The sequence below is a fragment of the Carassius carassius genome, chromosome 19 (assembly GCF_963082965.1).
Source record: "Carassius carassius chromosome 19, fCarCar2.1, whole genome shotgun sequence".
NCBI classification, from domain to species: Eukaryota; Metazoa; Chordata; class Actinopteri; order Cypriniformes; family Cyprinidae; genus Carassius; species Carassius carassius.
This window is the reverse complement of record NC_081773.1, coordinates 17,128,570-17,156,139: the sequence shown is the minus strand read 5'-3', so window position 1 is coordinate 17,156,139 and position 27,570 is coordinate 17,128,570. Positions and strand designations below refer to the sequence as shown.

Here is a 27,570-nt window from a genome sequence, read left to right as displayed (position 1 = left end):
TGTTCTTGTGATTTTGGTTGCTTTGCTGCTGACAGTTCTGAGAAACTACTATAATTTATTAGTAATTTATCTTGAAGTAAAAATGAGCATTTCTTTTATCTCTATCCAGGGGCATAGCATCAAATGCTGGGCCCCAGTCACACAACACCTCATCAATAATAATAATAATAATAATCAGTATCATTACCCCCTGTTATCCCTCTGTCTGATGGCCCTGTCTCTAACATCTGCTTGCTTAACCTCTGGTAAGCTAAAAAAACGTGTACAATACTCACAGTTTATACTTTATTTAATATATCTTGCAGCTTTCTTATTCACATTTCTTGTATAATTATTATTATTATTATTATTATTATTATTATTATTAAATAGTCCAAATGATTTAATACCTCGAAAGTTGTGTGAGAAAATAATGAAAGATATGACATTTATAAACATCACAAATAGAACATATAGGCTTTCTATAAAATAAAAGTGTAAAAAAATAAAATAAATAAACTCTATATTTTTATTTAGATATTCTTGTCAAAGCCTGGTTCCAGTACCAAAAGATACTTATCCGAGCTATATATATATATATATATATATATATATATATATATATATATATATATATATATATATATATATATATAAACACTTAGTTGATTTTGAACAAAGACAGCAAACACTTAGTTGATTTTGAACAAAGACAGCAGAGGGCGTCGGGTTTACCAGCAACATGCGTGAATAGAGACGATCATTGCGTCATTATAATGCGACGAACTTAGGAGGGGCAGATGTAAACGTGCATGCTGATGAGTCCAATTATAACTACAGACTGTTTGATTCGCGATCACGACGATTAAAAACTCTTTTTTTATCTGTTTACTTCCATACACTATCAAAATAGTGTATGTTTTTGGAGCAGCTGGTCACAGTAAAGAGCGACGCATAAGCCAGCACATTTGAAGATGTCTGTAACGGAGATGTTTAGCTACATCCAAGGATTTTTGAGTGCCGATCAAGATATTCGAGAGGTACACAACTGCACTTACACGTAAAAAAGGTTTCCTTGGAGAAATGCACGTGTCGCAGAACCTCTGCGTAAATTATTGATTTCTCAGTAATATTCACAGCAAAACTATTTGTGACTTCTGAATTAGATCTAGTAATGTGCTACGGATGTCAAAGTCTAGACAGAAAGTTCTGCTGATCTCTGATTTGCTGTTTATTATCCATATATGTGCTCTCGGGCGACTCTTATCTTTCTGGGCTCTTCCTGTAGGACATAAGGAAGGTTGTCCAAGTTCTGGAGCAGACAGCGAGAGAGATCCTCACTGTTCTTCAAAGTGTCCATCAACCAAGCGGTTTCAAAGACAGTAAGTTAAAATACTTGATCTTTTTGTTTACCTAATGTATTTTCTAATAGATTTTCACTCCTTCGACCAGTTCCCAGCAAGTGTTTGAAGGCTAGAGAGCTGTTCTGCACTGTAAGAAACCACACTGGAGAGCTGAAAACTAAGTTCCCTGTGGAACAGTACTATAGGTTAGTGTAGATGCCTCTTAAATTATTCTTTTCCTTCATTGATTGAATTGATCATGCTTCTAGCCTTCATAATTATATTAAAGGCTGGCACATCCTCATCTTTCCATAGGTATCATGAACACTGGAGATTTGTTCTTCAACGTCTTGCCTTCCTTGCTGCTTTTGTGGTATACCTGGAAAGCGAATCTTTGGTTACACGTGAGGAAGTGGCAAGAATACTTGCAAGTATGTAATGTTCACATTTATTTATATTGTCTCCATCTTGAATACTTGTGAGACTGTTGTAGATTGATGGTAATTTACACTTACGCAGTTGAAGTCGACAGAGAAAAAGGGTTTCATTTGGATGTGGAAGACTATCTTGCAGGAGTTCTTATTTTGGCCAGTGAGCTGGTAAGTGTTTTTTCTCTCAAATTCATTAAAACTACCAAACGTATCATCTTTTGTAGTATTAATGTAACTGCTACTATATTTAAACACACATGCTTACATTAACTTTATATTAAAGGTATCAAGACATGGATTTTTTTTTATTAATTTAAATATGTTCCTTTAAGTTCACTTACATTAAAATAAAATAAAAAGTTTTTTAAGGGGTGTGTCCTTTAAGTCTTCTCAGTAAACAGTCACTGTTTTTATTGGCTAACATCATTGCATAGGAAACAATATCACCGTCCCCTCACTATTGCATGCAAGTAGGTGGCATTAAAATAAAACCATCCACTTGTTTCTGACGCTGGGATCCTTTTGAAGGCTGTACAGAGACATAAATGCATGACAATGAACATGCTTTACTCTTCCATTTGTCCTGTTGTCAGCAGACTCAAATGTGTTGAGTACATCAGAAATGGAACAAGTTCCTTTATACTGTGTCCAGTGTAGAAAGGGTCAATGAATATAATGGGTTTTGACACCACGCTCTCATTCAGCGTAGACAAATGTCAGCCATTAAGCGAATGACCGCTGATGGGCGGGGCCTGTGGTGTGACAATGTATTTCCGAAGACTGTGCACTCCTATTATTTACAAATTCGAGAAAGTGCAACACACAATATAGTGGAATAGTCCTGCCTTCTCTGTAAAAGAGCCATTTGCCAAATTGACAAAATCATTGCGTCACTGCAGCTGCCGTTAAAATCTCAGGTTGCTGTAGAAACAGTAATTGTCCTAAGGCCCCATTTACATTAGTGCGTTTTCATTTTAAAATTGCATTACTGCAATATTCACGAGTTCACCCTTACATCTAATCTGAAGGCGAATAGTAGGCATATTTTGGTGTGCTGTCCTGGGGGACGGGTCCAGCCCGGAGCATAGCCCGAACCCAAATAACTTTGGGATAAATAGATTAGAAGTGAGGAGTTTGGGTGGAGGAGGGATGCCGAAAAACTGTTGTGGGACAGGAGGTAGGAAGACTGGATATATATATGCTTGTGTGCTAGTAAAGATTATTAGCTAAACAAGATGCACCTGTGCCAAATTGGATGATTATCTGATCGTGCTCCTCCCGAACTTTGTAAATAAAACCACATTTAATTTCTCGCAAAAAAATGACATTGATCAAAAACATACATCTACACACAAACTGACACCGACCGCAACTTTCAGACGCCATCTTTATTTTTTGGCTTAACTGTCACAGAATGGAACGCACAGGATTGTGGGATATTAAAGGCAGCGAAGGATATATCTATGCTGCCTTCAAAAATTGACCAGATGAAGGCATCTCAGGAGACAGAAACTGAAGCTAACATTGAATTCGGACGTGTCTTGATGCCTTCCTACCTTGGAAAGCGTCCTCCGAAGGCAGCATTTTTCATTTTTCGGATGCAGCCAAGAAGTTGGTTGCCAGTCACTGGCAGGTTCAACAATGAGCATGGTTACTGTTCATGAAATGGTTACATGGTCATCAAGGATACGCAGAGATCACGTGGGCAGCCACGGCATCATTTTTAAAAGTTTCCATTTTGGTCCGTTTACATTGATAGTCCACCAATCGTTCATGATATATGGTACATTGTTATATACAAAATATCTGTCACAATATCAGAAATTCACTATGCAGTTATAGTGTCCAAAGGAATTTATGTTAACAATATTACTGCAACAATCTACAAACATCTACATCTACAAACAGATTTTTTTTTTTTTTTGGAAAAAATAACGCTATCAGTGGTATTGATCTTTAACTACTGTATAGTTTTTGTTTTCACTTTTTTGGGCAATAAATCACACTTATGTAAGTGTAGGAAGTCATACTGAGCAAGTTTGTAATTATAATTGTATAAAGTTATCCAATCGAGCATACCGTTGATCTGCATTTAATGCAGACTGGGTGTCTAATTTTTTTCAGAATCTAATCACTGGTGAACAAACTTTTTTTCAGGTTCAGGTAGAATTTTATGACAAGTGGCAACCAGAATTAAGGGTCATTAACATTTGTTATTGTGTTAAAAACAACTTGATATGTGAGCAGCAGAATGGAAAAATTAAGTTTTCGTGGTGCAGTTCTATTAACTTGAGCACCATGTTTTTAGAACGTTCATAAAAGACGTAATCAGAATTGTCAAACAAACATTGTCAAATGTTTTTTTTATTTATATATATATATATATATATATATATATATATAAAATAAAACGGCATAGTAAAATGCAAAAATGTGTTCTTTGTGAACAGTCCCCACCCGTTGTGTTGGCATATCATTGAGATTGTTACAACAAGCCGCTAGATTGTTTAAGATGTGCATTTATGATATTTCGGGGCATTATTGTGGATTTTGCCTTCTTGATGTGAAATAAACTTAAAGTATAATAAACTTAAATAAACCAAGAGTGGAAGGAATGTGAATGAAATTAAAAGCACAATGTACCTGTTTTTTTCCATTTAGTCGAGGCTGGCAGTGAACAGCGTGACCGCAGGTGACTATGGACGTCCGCTTAGGATCTCAAACTTTATCAATGAACTTGATTCTGGATTTCGGTTGCTTAACTTAAAAAACGACCCTCTTCGCAAGCGCTATGATGGCCTCAAGTATGATGTGAAGAAGATCGAGGAGGTGGTGTACGATCTCTCCATCCGAGGCCTTGCCAAGGAGCAGGAGGCCGGAGGAGATAAGTAGAGGAGGTGTGGGAATGCAAGAGGCTGCGGGGCACTACGCTGGCAGGGATTCTCCACGACTGGAAGAGTGGTTAAACCTGTCTGCGAGCAGGTGATCGGAGGAAGAGGGGAGGGAATGGAGGTCTTGAAGCCCCAGCAGCCTTGGGCGATATCCTTTTTTTAAGCCACCTGCCCTCAAAGACCAAGATTAGTTCAGGTTTTAGTGGGGAGATCTTCTCTTTCTCACTTTTGTTGAGAGATGCTTATGTACAGATGCATTTTCTTTGACTGTTTTTTTTGGGGGGGGGGGGGGGGGGGGGTTGGATGGAGTTTTTACTATTATTGATGTTTTTGTCTTGGCCATGTCTCTTGTGAATCATTGTGCAGTTAAACAAGAAGGAATAAAAAAAAATTGGGGTGGAAGATACTTGATGTTAAAATGCTGTTAAAAAACAAATTTCTGTGCCTGTTTTGTGGCTTTATGTCCAGTTGAGACATCAAGACATTTTTTTGATGTTAAACTATATAAGTATTACATTTCACACACACCTATGCTCATTGATTTGTTAGATTGGGTTTCATACCCAAGCACTTTTCTGGAATGTAACAGTTCAAATCACATTATACCATACCATATCTTGCCAAGGTGTACATGGAGATCAAATTTAAAACCTGTGCCAAACTGTTTAGTTCCATGCCGTAAAAAAATATCCTATCTTTAAATCATCTAGTGGTTTCCTTTAACCACTGGTTTGCTGTGTGTACATATTTATACTTTCATGTATTTTAGTTCATCTAGTAATTATTATTTACTCAACCTCAATGTCGCTGCAAACCTGTCCGACTTATTTTCTTCTTGGAAACACAATATTTTTTTGTCCATACAAAGTCAACAGAGGTCTAGTGTTGTTTTGGACCCCATTGACTTAAGTTATGTGGAGAAAAATAACTAAACATCTTCAATATCTCTTCTTTTGTGATGCACAGTAGAACGTTAGGTTTGGAACTACGTGAGGAAGAGTTAATAATGATAGATTGCTAATCTTTTATTACTTGAGATCAAAGTGATTTATTGGTGCAAATCTGACCGCTGGTTTATCACTTCTGCTTTTCAGTTCATATGTTTCTTTCCTTTTGTTCTGGCTCTTATGTTGTTATGCATGCTAAACCTTCAGATAGTGTCGTTTTGGGAAGAGCTATGGGAAGATAACTCTAAAACCTTCCGAACAAATGTTTTAAAAGGACAAACTGACAACGCATTTGTATTCCTTTTGTAAAGGTTTATGGCAACTTTTATGTTCCTCCCTATTTAGTTTGTGGATTCTTAGTGCATTGACTTTTTTTCTATTGCTCTTCTTGTTGTGGCTTCTTTGTGGGTGCATGTTTTATCTGCTCTTTCAGTTTTTTGGGGGGCTTTTACTTAAAATGGTTAAAAAGAAATTCTCTGCAATAATGCTTTGTATTCTTTGTTTCTCCCCAAAGATAGATTTCTCAGAGAGAGATTTCTTATCTTTTCTGAGTATTTGAAGTTGAAATGCCTATGTTCTTGTGGTGGTTAAACTTTCCACTGGATAACCATTCGCTTGTTCACTAATGTTATGTAATAAAGATTCACACTGGGAATAATGTTCTCAGAAAATATGGAATCAGTTGAGAGAGAAGGATACTTTCATTTTTAATTGTAATTCACATTATTTTACACACAAAAAAATATTAAATTAGGATTTTTAAGAATGGAAAAAAAGTATTTAACAGCTGGATTGGTCTCAGCTCTCAGTCCTGGCAGGTTCAATTTTTTTCATTGTGTAATGTGGAAGCTACAGTATGATATATTTAACAGTACCAGTGCCATTGGGATAAACGGTAAATATTCATGTTGAAACCTAAACACCTAAATCCAGTGACAGTGACAATTTTTACCCATCACTATTGAGTTTATACATACAGAGAGACCAGAATGACTGTGATTGATTGCTTTTGCTGAAGTCAACTGTGGTTCTTTTTCTCTTAAAGCTAAAACAAGCTTTAAAACAAAGTACAGTAAAGCTTTGTAAACTGCAGAACAATGTCCTCGCTCCAGTTTTAGGACCTTCATGTTAAAGTGCATCAAACAAAAACAGTTAACATTTAATGAGTTTTCATAAAGCACAGTCTGTATATCAATGGGAAGCCAGAATATAATAGCAGCTACTGAAAAATGATACATCTGTTTCTCAATTTGACATAAGGCCTGATTCGTGGGTAAAAGTATAGGAAAAACTTGAACAAAATAGTACTTAGGACTCATTCAGTATCAAAGAAACAAAGGCACATATTTCCTACCCCTCAGAGATCACAAAGAAAACAAAAATTGTAATTATAAGCTTCAGAATTTTGGGGGGAAACATCCAACTGACAGTTTTCTATTTAAAGTATGTATTGCCACAGATGGTTTCAGCACAACCTTTAATGTGGCAATGATAATACATGATGCTACACCCTCATTAGACTGTGGAAAAAACATACCAAAAAATGTTGGTTACATCACCGATCACAAGAATATGGCTACCTGTGAATAAAAACAGCTTGACTGCTGCTACATAATACAGTAAAGATTATTGCTGTTTTGTAAACCAGCACAGTGATACAAAAATGAGAACTGCTCCTGAATGGCAGTGGGAATAGATGCTAACGGAAGAGAGAGAAAGGAAAAGGGAATTACAATGATTCGAAAACAAAACGGCTTTACCTCAGTCTTCACACTAAACACAGGTTTCCATAGGTTTCTGTTGTGCATACTAAAAAAAGTCCACATAAAGTCCATCCAATAACAAACATGTTCCTTCGTGCTTATCACAAATACCACTTTTCTTCTCAGTAGAAAACTGGTTGTACAATCAGTGTTTTACAAGTGCAGCAGTGAGGCGCCTAACAAGGCCCTCATTTTGGTATGCCAAAGGGCATTACTTTTTGCTTGACAGTGGGTTTTTCCTCTTCCCAAATGTCATTTACTTGCTTTCCACTCATACAAAGTGCCCTCCTGCAGTCTATATTAATTTCCAGTCAAATCACAGTAAAACCTTGCAATTTAAAAGTCCACTGGTGGAGAACCAAAGTATCTACTTAGATACAGTTTCCCCACACCAATACTGTTTGCTCAACAAAATATTGATTGATTTATTTTTTTCAATTATTATTTACATCAAAGTTATACTGGGAAGGGATGTGTTGCTGAGGGCTCAGTCTCAAGACCGGCTCTGGGTCGTGTTAATCATGATATTAGGGAGTGCGTTGCGTCTCTTTCTCCAGGATCCCAAATCACAAGCGTATCTCTTGATCTGACGAAACCATTGCTGAGTGCAAGGTTTGTCGGAGGCACGGAAAACTAAGGCCTCGCGTCGGATGTCCAACACCTCAAAGGTGTCTTCACAGTCGGCGTCGGCGGATACCACACAGTTTGCCAGATGGATTGGCTCCCGTAACACAGTGAACTTCCCGCTGCTCTTGTCCTTGATGAGCACCAGTACACCGTCCTGCACCGTCTCCAAGGTCTCCAGACTCCCTTCAGTCACCGTGTCTGTATTGCGCAGGGTGCGTACCATGAGTAAACTCTGAACGTTCTGGAATTTGAGGGATTTGCTCCCCTTCTTAAGCCACTGTCCATCGGCGGGCTGCGCCAATTGAAGTGGCCCCTCCATGATGAAGCGTGTGCTCTCTCGTGTCCAGCCCACCGTCTTCATCGACAGCTCTCTCATCTCAATGTTAATGACTTCTCGGTTCTTGCGACTGTCGCGCCGGAAAGAGCGCAAGGACCATGTGGCGGCTCCCTCCTGTTTGGTCTTCATGTTGATGTGCTCTAGATGGGACTCCACGCGGCTCTTGGCCTCTTTTAAGCGGGAGTGGTCTGGGTGACATTCGTTGGTGACCTTGCTGATGCGACTTAGCAGTAATGGGTACTTGGTCACACGCTGAAGCGGCGCCATGAGGAAAGAGCGCAGGTTCATGCGTCTGAGTGCTGTGTTGTCATTCTGGGACACGTCAAGGAATATCCTGAGGGATGTAAAGGAGTAAACTTTCATATACTTTCAACTTGAGTCACATATTACATACATAACATGCAAGAGTTCTGTCACTACACACTGCAAGCGTAAACATTTTGGGATGTATTGAACATTGTGAGTATACATTTTTGGTGCTGATTAAAGTATGTCAAGTTAACTACCGTATTTTCCGGACTATAAGTCACACTTTTTTTCATAGTTTGGCTGGTCCTGTGACTTATAGTCGACTTATAGACTTATTTATCAAAATTAATTTGACATGAACCAAGAGAAATGAACCAAGAGAAAACATTACCATCTACAGCCACGAGAGGGCGCTCTATGCTGCTCACTGCTCCTGTAGCCTACCACTGAGCAGCATAGAGCGCCCTCTCGTGGCTGTAGACGGTAATGTTTTCTCTTGGTTCTAAATAAATGCGACTTATACTCAGTTGCGACTTATAGTCCGAAAAATACGGTAGCTAGTTTATGAAATTATGGCTTAATAATAATTTCTAGTTATTACTGCGAAATAAAAACCTAATAAAAAACTTGATTTCGGCACAAAAAAAAGAGCACTTTACTAATTACAACCCACAGATCATAACAAAAAACAACTTTTTTTAAATTAGTCTTCCCATTATTGCCATTATATTGTTCATTCAAACTTATTTGCGAGGCACACGAAACAAGTGACGGGATATATCGCATGAACCAATCACAAACGAACAAAACCAGCCATGGTTGTCACTGTTCTTAATGGTGAAGCTAGTGAAATATTAAGTGCATAGTGCATGTACAATCCTGAAAGATTATATTTGAAAAGACCTACTAACTGATGCTTAACTACCTTTATTTGTAACACTGAATGAGCAGTTTATATGATATATTATGTGTACCTAAGAAGCTCTTTTTCTTTCTCCAGTGTGTTGAGCATGTTCACAGATGTGGACTGCTGCAGGCAGTAGGTCTGAAACGCTGGAAGCATGTTGACAAACTCCAAGAAGATTTCCCCAATGCACACACTCTGCAGGTCCTCATCGCCCTGTGGGGAGACAGTCACGGTTTAATTTAGGTTTACCATTGCCATTACTTTTTTTGAGCAGGCATTACTCCAGTCTTCAGTGATGCATAATCATTCAGAAATCATTCTAAAATGCTGATTTGGTGCTCAAGAATCATTTCTTATTATCAGTGTTGAAAACAGTTTTTTTTCAGGACTACAGGAATATTAAATGAATAGAAAGTTCAAAAAACAGTATTTATTTGAAATAGAAGAAACATTGCACTTTTTAATAATTTTAGTAGAATTTTAGTAATCAGTAGATTCTGGAACTGACACTTTTGTCATATTAATGTTGAAATGTCCACATACTGGCCTGGCAAAAAGTCAGTCCATCACTAGTGTTCGGTACCTGATCAAAAGCCTGATCAATGCTGTCCTGCAGGTGCTCTGTGAACTTGTCATTGACATCAATGAGCTCTTGAACATTGCTGAAGACCACAGCCAGCTGCTCTGCAGTGAGCAGCCCTGCACTCTGCATGGGGCAGTAAAACTCTTCCTTGATGATGCGCAGGTCCTCTCCATAACTCGACTCAGTGTTGAGAAACTCTAGGATGGCCTCTTTGCGCTCTGTGCGTAGCTTGGAGCAGCGTTCACACATGCCTTCCTCGCTGGCCCCCTCTTTGTGTCCACAGTCGGGACAGGGCTGCTGAGCGTCCCAGGCCCTGAGGGACGGCAAGGGTCTCCTCCAGCCCCGAGCCAATCCAGGGCCGATGCCGCTGTCCACACGTTCTACCTCAGCTCCGGCACTGTGGCGGATGCGACTGGGCTCTTCCTCATCTTCACGCTCATCATTCAAGCCTACGACACCGCTGTCTGCGCTCAGGCTGCTGATGGTACTCCAGCGGTGCTGTGCTGAGCGCCTCACACCCAGGCCCCTGCTCCTCTCCTCACCTCTGGGCTCCGAGCGGCCCCTGGCTGTGCCTGGCACTGATGACAAAGAACAAACAGGGTCAGCTCTCAGAATTTAATAACAGTAGTTACATTAATAACATACAGATAATCCAAAAAGTCTAATAAAACTGTAAAAAAAAAATTAAATGTTAGTTTTAAAATCAATTGCATCGGGAGAGTAGAGGTAAAACAAAAAGAGACCAGAAAAATTTACTTAAATATTTTAATGCATTTGAGGTGTTCTGAACTTTAAAACATTCCCATGAACTTACCATGGCAGAGGTAGATTTACACAGAGTATAAAAAAAAATGTTAAATACTCTTAGTATGCACTACCATTCGAAAGTTTGGTTTAGTAAGATCTTTTAATGAAGTGATACAGCAATTTATTTGATAAAAAAAACTATAAAACATTATTACAGTTTAAAATGCTATTTTATTTTTATATATTTTGTTAAAAATTTAATTTATTCCTATGATAAAGATGCATTTTCAACAGCCCTTACTCCAGTCTTCAGTGTCACATGATCCTTGAGAAAACATTTTAATATGTTTTTTTGCCGCTCAAACATTTCTTATTATTATCATCATTGTTGAAAACATTTGTGCTGCTTAGTATTTCTGTGGAAACCGTGATACATTTGTTGCTGTTCAAGTGAACAACATTTATTTTGAATCATTTAGTAAAAATGTCTTTACTGGCATTGTTGTTCATTTAATGTATCCATGCAGAGTAAAAATATTACTTTCTTTCATAAAAAAAAGAATGACCCAAATCATTTGAACAGTAGCGTAAATAGCCTCTTGTTTACACTAACTGGTAAAACACCTGAGAAATGGTAAATAGAAACTGCCAAATGATCATGCTATAATAACTGAAATTACATATATGATGATAAATCAATACTTTTTTAAATCTATACTTAAGAAAGAAAATTTAAGAAAGTTCCTTTTTAAACTTCTATACAAATTAAATACAAATTATCTTGTTTGAAATAGAATAACATAACTGCTCAAAATAATAAGGACTGCAATCTATCACTATTTCATTAGTTCTCCATGATTATCGAAATCCTAAAATAGCCAGAAACAGTTTTAATATTTTAATATTTTGTAATACCAATACATTTAAAAACAACAAATAATGGAAAATATCCAATATGGTGCTGATACAGTATACTGTGCACCCCTAATTTGATACTAGATATGTACATGCCTTTACATCTAAAAACCGCTGTGGTGCAGAAACATAAAAGCAGTCCTCAGGGTAGAGGTCATGCATGTGACCAACCTACAGTAAGAGCCACCTAAGGCCAGGTTTTAGTAAAAGTCTAGTTATAACAGCTAAAGTGATACCATTGGGTTATAGACAAGCAGGCCTAAAAATGTTTTTTAAATGAAGCATTGTCAGTTCAAATCTAGGACACGAGTGAAGTTTACTTACAGCAAGAACTGTGAGCAAAGCTTAGTGCAGCTGAAAGAGTCTTACCACTGTCCCTGTCTCTGCGGTGAATGTGCAAACGTGCCGCAGCAGCGATCTTCATCTCCAGCTGCTTACGCTTGGTTGCGTCTGCAGGCATGGGGTCGCTGTAGTGGGGCCGCAGACGGCACTCACGCTGGGCCCTCACTGACTCAGCCAGCTCATAGGCCGCGTCCGAGCTGGAGCGTCTGCAGCCCGCCCCAGAAACCTGCTGATAGGATGGAGATCTGTCAATCAACAGTGCACATGGCAGAGCACTGGTCTAAAATGTTTGTGTGTGTGTGTGTGTGTGTGTGTGAGGGGAGAGTTTAACTGAGTAAAACCTCAATGAAGGCAGATTCAATCCCTAAGCACATATGAGAATATGGAATATGGAACAATATGAATATGACATTTTGAGAAAAGTCTCAGTGTTTTTTGTCCATAAAATGCTAGTCAATGGTAAACAAAACAGTTTAGTTACCAACATTCCTCGAAATATCTTTCATGTTACGCAGAACAAAGTCAGACCTAATTTTCCTAACCCTTCCTAATCTTATTGTTAATAACATGCCTACAGATGCTATTTCAAATAAAAAAAAATGGGTCCCACTTTATATTAAGTATCCTTAACTCCTATGTACTTGCAATTTAATTAATCATTTGGTAGAATGCACTTATTCTGTACATACATTGTAATTATATTAAAAAAAACACCTGCATTTAATTAAATCAGTAATTCATTTCTGTAATTACATTTATAATTATGCTGTTGACACACCCTTAAATGTACTCATATCATCTGTCCTTCATATCCCACCTCAACAGCAGCAGAAGTGTTTTGCAATACAATATGAGCACAATAAGTACATTGTGGTTATTTTTTGACGTAAGTACATAGTAGTTAAGGCCCTTTAACATAAAGTATGACCAAAACTTGTCTTTGTATATAATATTTCATCAAAAAAAAAAAAAAACAATAACCTTGGAACAACTTTTAACTACAGACACAACTGTCCTTTTTGGCTAAAATCACCAAGATCATCTATTTGAAGGATCCCTGCAAATAACTAAGATTTTTTTGTGATCCAATAAAGTCTAAATTTGTTTCACTCTTAACTCTTGTCACATTGTCGATATCAAATGTGTTGACGTTAAAGGCATTCAGACTGACTACATCTGCCTCAACTGACACAACTGATAACCTTTCACCTTTTAAACATCTGCAATTCCAAAACGACATTTCTAAGTCAGTAATACTGTGTTTCAAATGCATCTGCTATAAACACATCTATGGCCTAAAACTCTCAAAAGGTCGCTCGACAACATTAGGTTCTCAAGTGTTAGCAATGCACAAGAAACAAGACACTGTGGCTTCAGGTGACGTACAGAATTATTAATAAAGCAGCTGTTATCTTAATTAAAGACAGAGAAATACAGAGGCGGAAGAAGCATCTGTGCACAACAGCTGACCAATGAATCATAGGAACATTACTCATGAATGCCAGCATTCCTCAACATCACCCTTAACCTTAAAAAACATACAGCCAGTCGTATGGCGTGAATGAATGTGGTGCAATGAAGAGCTGGCCAGCATCTCAAGCAGCAGAGAGCATCAACACACAACCTGACATAGAGTACAGAAGAAATGTAAAACATTTACCAGTTACCAACATGAAACCTGGCTCTAATCCTCCCTGCGTGTTGCTCTTAGCTGCGGCTCTGTGCGCTCCGCTGCATGTCTGCAGTCGCCTCTACCGTGCAGATTCCTCTGCAACCTCAGCTTCCCATGCACCCTGATCACATTCCCGTATATGCATGACAGCCGCCGCTGTCCTCATTCAGAGGTGATAATAACCAGAGGTATGCATGAGACAGCAGCATTCCTTACGCATTCTGTCGCCGCTTTGCCCCGTTGTCCCACGGGCTCGGTGCAAGCCTCCTCTCCGCAGGCCGATGTTGTCATGGCAACGTGGGCAGACTGACGGCTGGGCTGGGGAGCGGTGATGTCAGTGACGTCATTCTGCTCACGCGACATTCGCACGGAAGTCTCGACTGCAATCTCTGCACTGCAGCTGGAGCAGCGAAGGAGAGAGAACACAAAGGGAGGAAAATAGGAGTGTTAAATTGGAATTACAAGTCCTGATTCTCTGCTCCTTCACGTGCCGTGCTGTAAACCCCCATCTCCCTAGAGAGGACCGGTGCCCCCCAGACCAGAGGGGCTCACGGAGGACAGCAATTAGACACATCAATTCACATTAAAACCTGAACTCTTCACGGCAAGGCTCAGAATCGGAAACAAGCAAAATCAATCTTTTAGATTTCTTTGTGTGTGTGTCAAGTAGAAAAGGAGCTTATGTATCCATGGATGAGTAAATAACAACACATAACAGACAGGCAAACTTTGGTGTAGTTTTTGTTGTTTTAAGCTTACATATTTTGTATTGTTTTTTTTCTTCTTGTCATTCTCACTGTGCACTCAATATGCTACTAGATTAACAAATGGGGTAAAAAAAAAAAGTATTATCTTATATTATTTTGCTTTAAAGGTAAATGTAGGGTAAATGTAACAGTTTGGGGTAAGTACATTTTTAGTTTTGAGAGAAATTATTACTTGTATTTAGCAAGGATGCATTAAATTGATAAAAGTGACATTTATAATGTTACAGAAAATTGCAGTTTTAAATAAATGCTGATCTTATGTACTTTCTGTTCATTAAAGAAGTCTGAAATGTATTGCGGCTTCCACAAAAATATGGTTTTCAACAAATGTCGCTTGAATACCAAATCAGCATATTAGAATAATTTCTGAACGATCATATGACTGGAGAAATGACTGCTGAAAATTCAACTGTGGCATCTATTAAAATATATATATATTTTTTAATCTATTAAAATAGTAATTTGTTTCATTATTTGAATATTTTTATTACATTTTTGATCAAATAAATGCAATTTTGGGGAGCAAAGACACTTTAAAACAACATTACTGTTCTCAAACATTTAAATGGTACTGAATCTTATTTTAACGACTTATTTATGGGCTTCTTATGCCTTTTTTTGGACAGGACAGTATAGAGTAAGGAAACAGGAACATGAGTTCTGTATAGAGTAATGTATACTATATAGAGTAAGGTAACAGGAAAGCATTGGGTGGTGAGAGACGCAAGCAGGGTCGGCAAAGTTCACGACACGGGATTCAAACTTGGGTCGCTGCGAGTGCAGTTGCGCTGTATGTCGGCGCACTAACGACAAGGCTATTGACACCGATAAAGTATCTTATTTTAAAGATATTTTGATATTTTACTTGAAAACAAGAAAAAAATGCGAAAAGGGCCAGTTTTTTTGCAGTGTATCAAATCAGATAAATTATTTTAAAATTATTTATACATTTGTGAATGAATGCTGATGGCTGTGTTTTTATTGTTGAATAAACAGACTTTTAAATATACTAATCTGCTGTTTTTCCCAGCCATTGCTCATATACAGACGTCCCTAAAAAAGGGTTTTTTTCAGAGTGATCTGTTATAAGCTCTTAATTGCCTCTTCCACACCATTTCCATGTCCTTTGATGCTTTAGTTCCTCAGACTCTGAAAGCTTCGCTCATCACTGTCATAGACGCCATCTGAGCATATTGCTGACAGCACAGCCATGGGCTCTTAAGCACTCAAAAGAAAACACAGAGACAAAGAAGTCATGACATCTCACTAGGAAAAGGAGAATCACAAAACGCTGATGTTAATAGCTGGTGCGCATCAAATATCATTTTTAATTTCAACAATAAAATGTGCAAGAGTTCATTCACAAACCTGTAGCCGTGAACTGCCAGTAATTAATACAACGCACTAAAAGTGGCTATAAAACCAATGTCTTTCACACGTGAAAGAAACTGTCATTAAAGCACTGCAGATATATTAAGTGTCATTTCAGCAGTCCTGTGTGTGGCCATTAATTGGATTTTTTGTTTATTAAGATAAATAAAGGTGTATAAAAACTCGTATTCCAATGTACTGACAGGTTTTATAATAGCACTTTTAGGATGATGTTCTATTATTTATTTAAAGGTCTTGTCCACCTATACTGACTCAACTCATCATCATCAAAAAAAAAAAAAATCATATCAGGACAATAAGCTCTCTTGAAATGTGCTCATCCATTCAAGGCAATACAATAAAGTGAATGTAAGCTTAAATAAGAACATTGCTTTGTTCTTTTTTCTATCAAGCAGACAATAAATGAAAATAACTACATATAAGTTTCATAAAAAAGACCTGGAAGCCCCGGGCTGCTCTGTAGTAAATGAATACCCTCACTTGAGGCACTACGGGACAGCTGGGATATTGGATGTTATATTTAGATGCTTCACAGCCTGGATTGAACTCCTGTCCTGGAGGAACATAACAGTAGAGAAAGGCTCTGTAATGTCGAAAAGCTTCTGACGCACCAGCAGTTAAGCTCTCTACTATGTCTGGAGCAAAAGCGCCTGAAGGAAAATCTATACAGACTTATGCATCCATGCTAAATTTGAGAAGACTGTCAGGGCCAGAGTTATGTGCTGTTATGTTATTCAAATTTCTGTCCAGTTCACATATTTTAGGTTTGTGTGAAATTTGTGTGTTCAAAACTTGCTGTTGGTGGAAAGGTGTGAACCAGACAACTCAGACAAGACAGGAATCCATATAATACAGTTACTGCCTAAGTGAATCAATGGGGAATTGATGGGGCTTGTTGCTATAGTATCCAATTCTTTATTTTTCATTGTTGCTACTGCAAAAATCTGGTTTCTTTATCTTTGTTTTCCAGTAATAATGTGTATCATTAAAACAAAATACATTTACTTAAAGCTTTAACAAAATTTAAAAATATAAAAAACTTGCATTTGCAATTTTGTTTTTTAGGAAAATAGTTTTTTTGTTCGGTTGTAATTTTGTACTGGAAAACAAGGACAGGATGATTAGGACAAGATATTAAATAGCATTTGCAATAGCCATGTTTTGCATTCTTAATATAGCTAAACCTGCTAATCCCCATATAATATGCCACTATATGCAAATGTCACATCTGCTACTGTGTACTTGGCATAAATGAAGACATTAAGAGTCACATCAATGATAGTACATTCACTCTGTTTCTCTGTATACAAGCTGTGCAGAGATTCTGGAATAAATCAATAACACAAATACTGATGCAAACGATGCTTGAGCGGCTATGGGATTTATTTTTACAGTTAACAAGCAAACCTGATTACCATGAGATACACTGTTCCAGATAATGTCCATTTTCCCCAATTCAACTGCTGAATGATTGGGATGCACAATAACAATGTGGTATCAAAATATTGGCTTATAGAGATTTTTTTATTAATTGGTAATGGTTAATATTGGATATATACTGATTTATATTTAATATATTCCTCTTTTTTTACATTTAAATTCCCTTTTCCATTACCCACTGACACTCAGTTAATCTTTAAAAACACGAATAATTTAAGATCACCGCAATGTTAAATCTTTAGCATATTCATTTCCATTTTTTATTTTGTTCAATTTTAATATTGTGGTACCTTAAACCACTTATACCACTTAAAAATATTGGATTTACATTTTTCTTTTATTTATAATTAATTATAAAAATACAAATGAATTTTGATGTCCAACATTTGTCGGTTGTCAGCCCAATTTTAATATAATGGGAGACCCGGATTTAAATTCACCTTGAATTCATATATAATCTCTCACTACTTCCATAACAACTTTAAGTACTATGTTAATGCCCATCAACTCACCTTTTTTTAATAAGGTCCAGGGCAGATCCCAGTAAGCCATCCCTCATTTTGTAGATTTTGGCTCCATAGCTGGAAAGGTCTGTTCCGTCCAGAAGGATTGCCGGGCAGCAGCTGGATGGGCCATCACCACTCTCCCTGCGGGGCGGGAAGGGGAGAACAGCTACATCTGTGGCCCCAGGGCCTGCTGGGCCCTTTGTCTCCTTGCCTCTTCCTGTAGCAGCTTGAGGGTGTAATGGAGAGCGAGCCACTGGGCCTGTGCAGATGGGTCCTCCTGGGACCTCTGCGGTGGAACTGGGCTCAGACATCTCCGCTTCGCAGTGGTTCGAATCCAGAGCTGTGTTGATGTCAATGTCTCTCCTTTCAGCACTTTGCGTTTCCTCTGTCTGAATTCTTTCCTCTCTATGCTTGTCGTTACTCTCCATTTCAAAGGACCTGTGGTTTTTAATTGCCTCCTTTTGTCTCATTCTCTTAAACTCCTCAAATGTAGGTATGTGCAAGCGGCCTATCGGGGGTCTTTTCCTCTCAGGGGTTGACTGGGCGGAGTTAGTGCAGATGGGATCTGTCGTATGAGCTTTACTCATGGTACTAGACTCCTGTCTAGAGTTCAGTGCCAAGTTAGGGGTGCTTCGTTGCCTTCGGAGCTGCAGCCGTCGGAGTGCTTCCTGTTTGATCTCCTCGGGACTGGTGATGCGACGGGCACTTAACTCTTGCTGTCCATTCCTGTGCAATGATGGCCGAACCGCTACATCCTGATCACATGGATACAGCGGAGAAGGTGCATTACCAAGCACAGGACGCAAGGGCTTGTGAGGCTCCATCACACGTGTGCTCTGGAGCCGCAGCTTGTCTCGAAGACCCTTCCGAGCATTTCCGTTCATGCTCCAGTCCTCAACCGCCGGTAAAAGCCATTGTGGGAAGAGTGGTATATCCTTCCTCACCACTCCTCGGCGGCCATAGATCGCCATGCCGTCATGGGAAGGCATTAAGCCGTAAACCTGCGGTTCCTGAGGAGGTCCGTCATACCAGTGGCTGCTTGAAGTGCAGTGAAGTATTAACTCACTGTCCACAATTCTGTAAGGATACGCATTGGGATCTGACACGGCAGCCCAGTGCAGGTTTTCCAGGCTGCGGTAAAGCCGGGTGCCACCGGTGTTCACGCAGCCCTGTGGAAAGTGCATCGCCCCGTAGCCAGACTGGCCATCAGTCTGGTTAAAGGGATGCATACTGCTGGTGGAGCAGTAGACCCCCAGGTTGCTGAGCAGGCCATTGTTGTTGTTGCAGTGGCCCGGAGCTAAATCCTGGGCAGGGAAGGGGGGCACGCCATGATGAGGGTAAGCAGACAGCGGGGAGCTGAGGACGGACAGGTCCATGCTGCAGCCTGCAGGAGAGCCTGCTGGGGAGTAATCACATTGTGGGGCTTTCACATCCGGCATGGCCACAGAAAACATTGCCTTATTCCAGAAAGGCGCATTGGGATCACAGCCCTGCAGAAATGCACAGACAAGGCATTGACATCATGTCGGCAGAACAATTTTATATGCTTGAACATCAGTAATTCACTTGTTAATTCACTGTTTAAAAATGGTTTTGTGTAAAAATTAGAAAGTGTGTGAGTGTCTTGTATAGCCTTTTATCCAATTCTGCCCACTATCACCTTTGCTCAATCTACAGCGAAAACGCTATACAAATAAATCAAACTAACAAAAATTTTTTCTCAAGGTAATAAATTCTAACAATATTTGGTAAACTTTAGTATAGGGAGTAGGGACCAATTCTCACTATTAACTATTTGCTTATTAACATGCCTATTATTAACATATTGGTTTTTCATTAATACTTGCAAAGCATTTATTCTGCATGACCATATTCTACATCCCTAATCCTATTAGTTAGCAGCAAATTAAAAGATTATTGAGGCAAAAGTCATAGTTAATGGTAAATAGCAAAGAATGGTTAATAGTTAATGGTTAATCGCGAGATTTAGACTTTAAAATAAAGTGTGACCCAACATTCTAATCAGAAAAAGATACATTATTACTAGGGGTGTGATCCTATGTGTCTCACGAGGCGAGAAGGTGATGATATCCTCATGCAGACCTTTTAGATATATTTTGCCTTACACTGGCCCTTTCAACAGTGGTATTATATATGATATTGTTCACATAAGGAAAGTGGCCGCATGATAGGTGGGAAAATTACGCAGTGTAGTCTTTATCCAGTCATAAAAACAGAATTAACAATTTAACACGGAATGTCACGCAATTTGTCACATTTTGAATTAATTAATCAAAAGTAGGCCATTACACTTAAATCAAATAAAGATATGGACTAGTATCTGTAAATATAAAGCTGCAAAAGTTGATTTAAATATGAATCATGCATATTCTGCCGGTCTCTGTTAATGAAGGGCGCAGACGAACAGTTTCATTTGCTACACACACACAGAAGCACGCGTGACGTATACTACTATAACTACTACTACTAAATTTAAACAAACGTAATCTTTTTGTTAATCACACAACATTTCTTCCATGTTTAATTGTAGTAGTAAATCCCCTTTTTTGGCAACAAAATAAAGTTTGCTTAATTTTCAATAAGTAAAAGATAAATGATGAAATTAATGTTCTATGCCTTCATTTAATAACCAGAAAAATGTAAATACACAACACAAGGGGAAAAAAAAAACATAAGGCTACTTTAAGAAACCATAAAATTAATAAATTAAGTTGTTTTATGCATTCAAATAGTTAGACATGCTAAAACAGAATTTAGTAACAATAAAGAATATAAATAATATAACAAAATTTCATAGGGCCTAAACGTGATTTTTGTTAAATGCTTAATAAATTGATGTGAAAATGTATAAGTTTCATTATTTTAATTAATTAGACTTAACTATTAAAAAGGAGTTGAGAAAAATGTAAACAGAAAAAAACAATCCAGAAAAATTTAACGAAAAAAAAAGGAATTTGGAAAAAAATAAAAGGAAATTTAGGGGGGAAAAATAGATTTCGTAACCCTCAGCCTTGCCGCGTCCCCCAGTTTGGGAACCACTGCTTTATTTGTTTAAATGAATACATTAATTGTGTTTAGTATATATATATATATATATATATATTTTTTTTTTTTTTTTTTTTTTTTTACTTCCACTTTAAAGGGATATTTGTGTTGTTCATTTTTATTTATACTATTTATAATTTTGTGCAATTACTTGTCTGTCAGTTGAGTTTGTCACAAAACCTTTTGCAGTGTTTATATGTTGTTTATACCTGCATAAAATGTATTAAAATAGATGTTTAATTTCATAAAAAAGTACAATTTGATTTCAAAATGCACCTACATTTTTTGGCATTTTTCAGTTGAATAAAAGACAATTTTCCCTTATATATTTCATCATTGAGGATTTCTTTAAAAAAGTTTTAACATCTCATCTCGTGGGATAAGTGTCTTGTCACACCTATAAAGTAAACATTTTTGGCTTTTAAATTCTTTTAATTTCTTTTGGCTTTTAAACATTTCAATTTCTTTTGGCTTTAGTACAATCGCATTTAAAAATTATAGTTTAGCATTTTGAAAGATGTTATTTAACTTTTCTCACACAGCATAAATGGGTCTTTATTGTTTATAATTGACTGCTGTGAAAAATATATATAAAAAACTAATTAAACTGGCATACTGTTTCTTCATGGTTTGGCCAAAAAATATATAAATAAATAAATAAATAATCAAAATATGTAAGAAATATATTCCACTGATAATCCTTGGGCATGTGTAAGCAACTGAGGATTTTAAAATACCAGATAAAATCTAAAATTACCTCAGGCTCAAAATTAAATATGAGGATATGCTACCGAGGATTGGTGCAGATGATTAAGAGAATGCAAAATTACTTCCTTGAAACATTGACCCTATGTCACATTTGCTTGTTATGCTAATGGTTTGTATGTAAGGGATTCAGTTGCTCACTTGTATAAGCAGCAACCCCACAGACAGACTTCACTAACCCAATAAAAGTGCACTAAAATGGTGCAAAAATGAAATTCACCCACTACACTGGGTTAAATATGGACAAACCCAGCATTTAGGTTGTTTTCAGCCAATGGTTGGGTTAAATGTTAAACCCAACCTTCTGGCTAGTAACCCAATCATTGAGTTTGTCCATATTTTACCCAGCACTGTGCTGTATTTAACCCAGCATTTTTTAGAGTGTACATTTCTCACATATTTAAAAACTGTACAAAGCTACCAACATTCCTCTTGATGTTGCTGTTGCATACTAATCTAAATCACATCAAATGACCCTTTCAAAGACAAAACTAAGCTAAAGCTAAGTAACACAGTTCGATAACCCCTACAGTAATTATAATGCTCATCATGCGTAGTCCCTATGACTTATATAATCAAATTCATATTCTAAAAATAGCTTGTTCTTTTTTACAAATCAAATGGTGGGGGGGGGATGGGGGGTTATGTCGGGAATTAAATACATTAAACAAGAGGGAGGAAAATCAGAAGGGACAGTAATGAAGAGAGCCACAACACTCGCCCGGGGCTCTTATTCCACTAATCAGTTAAGAACTGTGGATTAGCAAGGAGAACGCTTCTCTTTCAGTAATTAGTACAAATTGCCTTGCTTTGGGCCGTATTAATATCCAGCCATAGTCTTCAACAGATATCAGGGTCAAGCCAGGAGTTACAAAAGAACATGTCACAATAATTCCGGGCAGCAGAGTCAGGACAAATCCATCTAGATGAATATTCATCTTCTTCACATTGCCTGTCAGAGAACAACAATGGCATTGCGATTAGATTGAAAAAGGCAGGAAACCAGCGATTTTAGGTGGGGGAAGCCCAGCATGTTCAGATGTTCAATTAACGTTTGGCCCAATTTAATTAAAATGGAGCTATTGAAACCCCTCTGGTATTATCAAGCTAATTTCAACGCTCCATTTAGGAGATAAGAAGATTGAAAGCCCCCTTCTTGTTTTTTGTGAATTGTACCGTGGAGCGCTCGGGAGAATTTATCTCGACTAGACTCACTGTCTCAATAGCTCTGCCAGTGTTTTCTTTCGCTCGCGCTTGAAAACTGCTGACGTGTGAATAAACAGTCAATTAGCATAAGGAGCTTGTTTAATGAGCATGTGGCACAGGATCAGCTCACGCCGGGCCCACTATGTCCTCTCTGTGTGTGACAGACAGGCAGATGCTCCGTTTCCGATATGACACTCAAACTTGAGGATTCATGACAAACTAATCAGGTTCCCTGATTGATTTTACATTATGTACTTTATATATCTGGACTATATGGCTATACTTATATCTGCAGGCCCCTGCTAGAAATTGTGTATGTGCAATGTTAGTCTTTTGTTGTGTTAATCATAAAAACTTACCCCATTTTATTCAACTCTGTGTGTGCACCTTTACTCGGCTTGCTTTAGGCTCTCGTTCACAGGCTCTGAGCCAACAGAATCTCATTTGGTTTGGATTAGAGGTAGACAAACCATCCACAACACCAGACTGCTGAGACCTCAAGCACAGGCAGCTACAAAAGAAGAGAAAAACATCAATACAGATATCCAAAAATAATACAAATCAATTTCTGGAACAAACAAAGGATCCTGCAGTATTTCTAAGGATTTTGTCTTTCTGTTTCCTCTGAGAAAAAATGCACTCGCTTTGAGTGAGTAAATTTTAAGAAGTTAAACACTGAATAAAATTGGGGTTTCCTCTTTATACACACACACACACAAACAAAAATATTTATATATATATATATATACATGCTCATTTATATATGTATATATATATAGATAGATATTATTAAAAATATTATAAAAACGTTATATTTTCTAGCTTTCTAAGAAAGGTCTAAATATTTTTGTGAAGAAATCAATTTTAATAAGAATAAAAATTATAGTTTATAATATTTATAAACAAATATTAACACAACAAACTCAAAATATTCCAAATTGCATGTACTTCGACCACCTGTGATCCGAGACTTGTTGGCTTTACAGTTTTATCTCTCCTCGCCTCAATATCAGCCAGAGACCTTCTGGAAATAGTTCCAGTTGTGATAGTGGCATGTCAGTGAATGCAGTTTCAGTGATTTCTCATTACTGAGGAAGACACAGCTCAACCTCCACCAGGACGGAGTCAGGCTTCAGTCAATAAACACATTCAGTTTCTCTTCTATTTCACTCCATCATACTAATCGCAAGAGCCCTTGGTGTTTGACGAATGTTTGTCAGTATGTGGTCCAGCTGCTCACTAACACGTCTCAGAGTAAAAAAACACAGGATTACAGCAGGATAGCCAAATAAGAAGAGGCACCTTTAGAGTTTAACTTGTGATATGCATGCACAAACATTCCATGCAGTCACTTTAGTATGATTTATAACTAAATGTCTCTTATGTGCGGGTCTTTTAATGAATTGTTCAAATTCTTCTCTGAATAAACTCACTAATACATAGATGATAGCCAACACACAAATACACACTAAACACCTTTGTATAAAGAAGTGGCAATGCCTCATTATCACCTCAATTCCACCCAGTTCAATCCCTTGATAAAGAAAAAAACAAAAGAACTGTATCCACATCTATTCTCTGCAGGTGCTGCTTACACTTCCTACACCTGCAAATGTGGAATTTGTATTATTTTCCACTGAGCCGCTGCTGTAGTAAGGCTGCACATTGATCTATGAAGCCGGATCCATAGGGAATCAAAGACTAAAAGGTCACATATTGATCATATCTGCATGTTTGTGTGATAGCACAGCAGGGGTTTTTCTAGGTTTAGGGAGAAGGACATGGAGCGCAGATGGAGATTCACAGTATGATTATTCTGCAGAAGACTGAGCTCATGATTGGCTGTTGAGATTGATCTATTTCATCTGAGGTCACAATGGCCACAGCGGCAGATATCAACCTATTTCTAAACACTGGATTTGTGCTTCCACGAAAAGGATTTCCAAGCTGCTTCCAGGAGAAATTTCAGTGAAAGAGGGGGTCATATAAGTTACAAAGGTTAAATCTGCATGTTTGAGATGAATATACATTAAGCTTTAGTTGAAATGGAGATGGTTTACGCCACGGGATGTGCTCGGATTAGTACCTGTTGGCGATTTTGCCTAATCCATCTGATCCTGTGGAAAGCTGATATGCGGGAAAGCTCAGGAAGGTTTAATAGCTATTGATCATTGGCTGCTTATCTCCAGTATCTTGCAGTAAGTTGACTAAAGGCTATATTAACAGTTACATTATCCATATTAGGATTTATGTTGAAAATCCTAAATGTGAATGAACTTGTAATGTATGATTTATAGAGATGTGATGATCGATACAGATATGTGATGATTCAAATCGGTTGAGATGTTAAATGAATTGAGATTCAGTTGGGGGTGTGAGTTGAATGTGCCTTTAGAAAAGTCTATCTGGACTTTTAATCTTGCTTCTATGATGTATATTTATGTAGCAGCACTGCTTTGTTTTCAGTGGCAACCAAGGAAATGCTATTTTGTTGCTGTTCCATAAGCGCCACCTGCTGTTAGAGAATGATATTTCATTTCTCATTCTGGTTTTGCTGTCAATTTTGAAAATATAGTTTAATTTAGATAGAAAATTGCTCATGCTGCATGCTTGGACTGTGATTGAAATACAGTGGTTGCTTCTAATTTTAAATGAAAGAGCAAAGGCAAATTCTTAGTTTTGTTTATATAAAGATATTTATTTCATTTAAATTATGTATTTATTTGATTTGTGGTTTGTTATATTATAATTTGACAAAGAAATGTGCATCATTTTGTCCAAGCAATAATAAACGGACACCTTTTCATGTATACTATAATTTTAAATCTCATTATGGTAAAAAAATAAATAATAATAATAATAATTGTGGTATGGTAAAAAAAAAAAGGTATCATGAAATCAGTATAGTGAATCATATCATATCATGAGTTGAGTGACACACATTATACATATATTTTTGAACACAGAACCTTAGAATACTATTTAAATTTTATATAATTCTTTTAAATATTTTATTTTTTTATTATTTATTTTTTTGAACACAAGATGTTTGAATACTATTCTTTGTCAATTTATTTAGCTAGTGGAATGGCATTAATACACTTAAGTGTCGTTTGAGCCCAAACACTTTTTTGGGCACTCTAAAGCCTGAATGATGCTTCATAGCATTGTTCTATCATCTGTATCTGAGACGGATGAAGTAGTCATGGAGGTGATGTAGTTACAGTAGAAGTGAGTGCTGTATAATCAGAAGCAGAACCGAAGATCTTCTCTATTACCTGTCAGCAGAGCACCGCACTCATTCTGACAAGAACAGCCGAGACAGAGCTGGGTTACGGCTCTTCAAAGTAAGAAGACACGGCATCAAAACACGTTAGAGTGAGGCTCAGGAGAGGTGAAGACTCAAGTACCAGCATATCTCAGTTAATTATGCTTCAACTCTGCCATGACTTCACTGCATTCAAACAAAATATACTGTCTACCACATCTGCAATATCTGAGCTATATAAAAAGCAATAGTTTGTTACATACAGTAATCACACGTATGTAGGGTGCCCAAGGTGAATACCGTACATCATGCAGATTAAAAACAAAAAAAAACCTTGACAGATATATTATAGAAGGTTTGTCTTTTCCTGTAGCTCAAGATTGTTTAGTGAATATTTTATGCTTGTGTAGTGTTAACCGAGGTCATGAATAATGCATTCGGTAGATTGTTAGTTTTTCCATAAACACATTAGTCTACATACTATTCTTAAATGAGCTGCCCTTTGGTAATTATGATTGCAGGCTTGACATGCTAGTAACTGGTTCGTGTTATAAAGCTGTACTGAAGTCATTGCTATCAGTAATTGGTGCACAGAGATGTCATGATCTTGCTTGTAAATCATTATATATCTGGCCAAGTATAGGCATTGTCTCAAATAACTAGCACAGATCATGTCATTCTAGCCAGCAACAACACAAAGGCCATTTACAAAGCTTGCATTTCCAACAGAAACACACATCAATATGGCAATGGATCAATGACTGCCGGTCATCTCGTTGGAGCATGTGTTTAATTAATGACCAAGCTGCCACATGCAATATCATTAGTGCATGATTTCATCCTGTAAATTGAAGTATGATAGAAATCATATTAATTGAAGTGCCACTTAACCCAATTCGTCAGTAAATTCGCTTCCTAAGCTTCAAATGCTATATATGAGGGCAAATATGTTTATCATACAAATATCCCCATTCTAATAAGATAAGGCCACTGCTTACATAATTCATAGTGAGCCATAGACCAGGATAAGGATCCTCTTCCATGATGCATTGAAGCTCTGTGTGATGTAACCCTGCCGTTTGTTGATTTTTGCCTTGAGAAGCAGAGGGAAATGAAGCAAGATGATAACTGTCTTTCAGACTGATGAATCAATGCTCTGCAGCTCCTCACAAGGATTTCCCCCCTCTTCCTGATATAGATATATAAGTCACATGAACATGATACCACAGCTCTGAAAGATAAAGCCGGTAGTTATGGATAAACTGTCAACGGTAGTCGGTAATGCCTTTAGAAACTTTGTGTGTCAGTCAGGGAGAAACAATTATCTATTGCTGAGAAATCGTGCAAACTGAATGAGTATTGGAAACATGCCAATCTCTTTCTCAAAAGCTGGTGTACTGTATTTCACAGTTTGATACATAAACTCC

The 27,570-nt window shown here is 37.5% G+C and overlaps 2 protein-coding genes across 4 annotated transcripts in view; one reads left to right on the top strand and one right to left on the bottom strand.

Moving 5' to 3' along the window:
• The first annotated feature begins 746 nt into the window (after nt 1-746).
• tsn (translin) lies at nt 747-4,773 on the top strand. Its single transcript, XM_059500024.1, has 6 exons — nt 747-1,019; nt 1,268-1,361; nt 1,432-1,528; nt 1,638-1,753; nt 1,842-1,921; nt 4,415-4,773. Exons 1-6 carry the CDS (start codon nt 954-956, stop codon nt 4,643-4,645), a joined length of 684 nt encoding a protein of 227 aa, XP_059356007.1. The 5' UTR covers nt 747-953; the 3' UTR covers nt 4,646-4,773.
• Nucleotides 4,774-6,937: 2,164 nt separating this feature from the next.
• si:dkey-91i10.2 (uncharacterized protein LOC555224 homolog) overlaps nt 6,938-27,570 on the bottom strand; it is a 39,516-nt gene continuing 18,883 nt past the window's right edge. For 2 of the 3 annotated variants that reach the window (XM_059500021.1, XM_059500022.1), the window contains exons 2-8: nt 23,235-23,386; nt 17,845-19,328; nt 13,950-14,133; nt 12,089-12,290; nt 10,058-10,635; nt 9,542-9,687; nt 6,938-8,652 (exon numbers count right to left, since the gene is read on the bottom strand). In XM_059500021.1, the coding sequence (XP_059356004.1) occupies nt 7,848-8,652; nt 9,542-9,687; nt 10,058-10,635; nt 12,089-12,290; nt 13,950-14,133; nt 17,845-19,292 (3,363 nt within the window). In that variant the 5' untranslated portion in view covers nt 19,293-19,328; nt 23,235-23,386 and the 3' untranslated portion in view covers nt 6,938-7,847. The remainder of the gene's footprint in view (nt 8,653-9,541; nt 9,688-10,057; nt 10,636-12,088; nt 12,291-13,949; nt 14,134-17,844; nt 19,329-23,234; nt 23,387-27,570) is intronic. The other variant, XM_059500023.1, reaches the window with a different exon arrangement.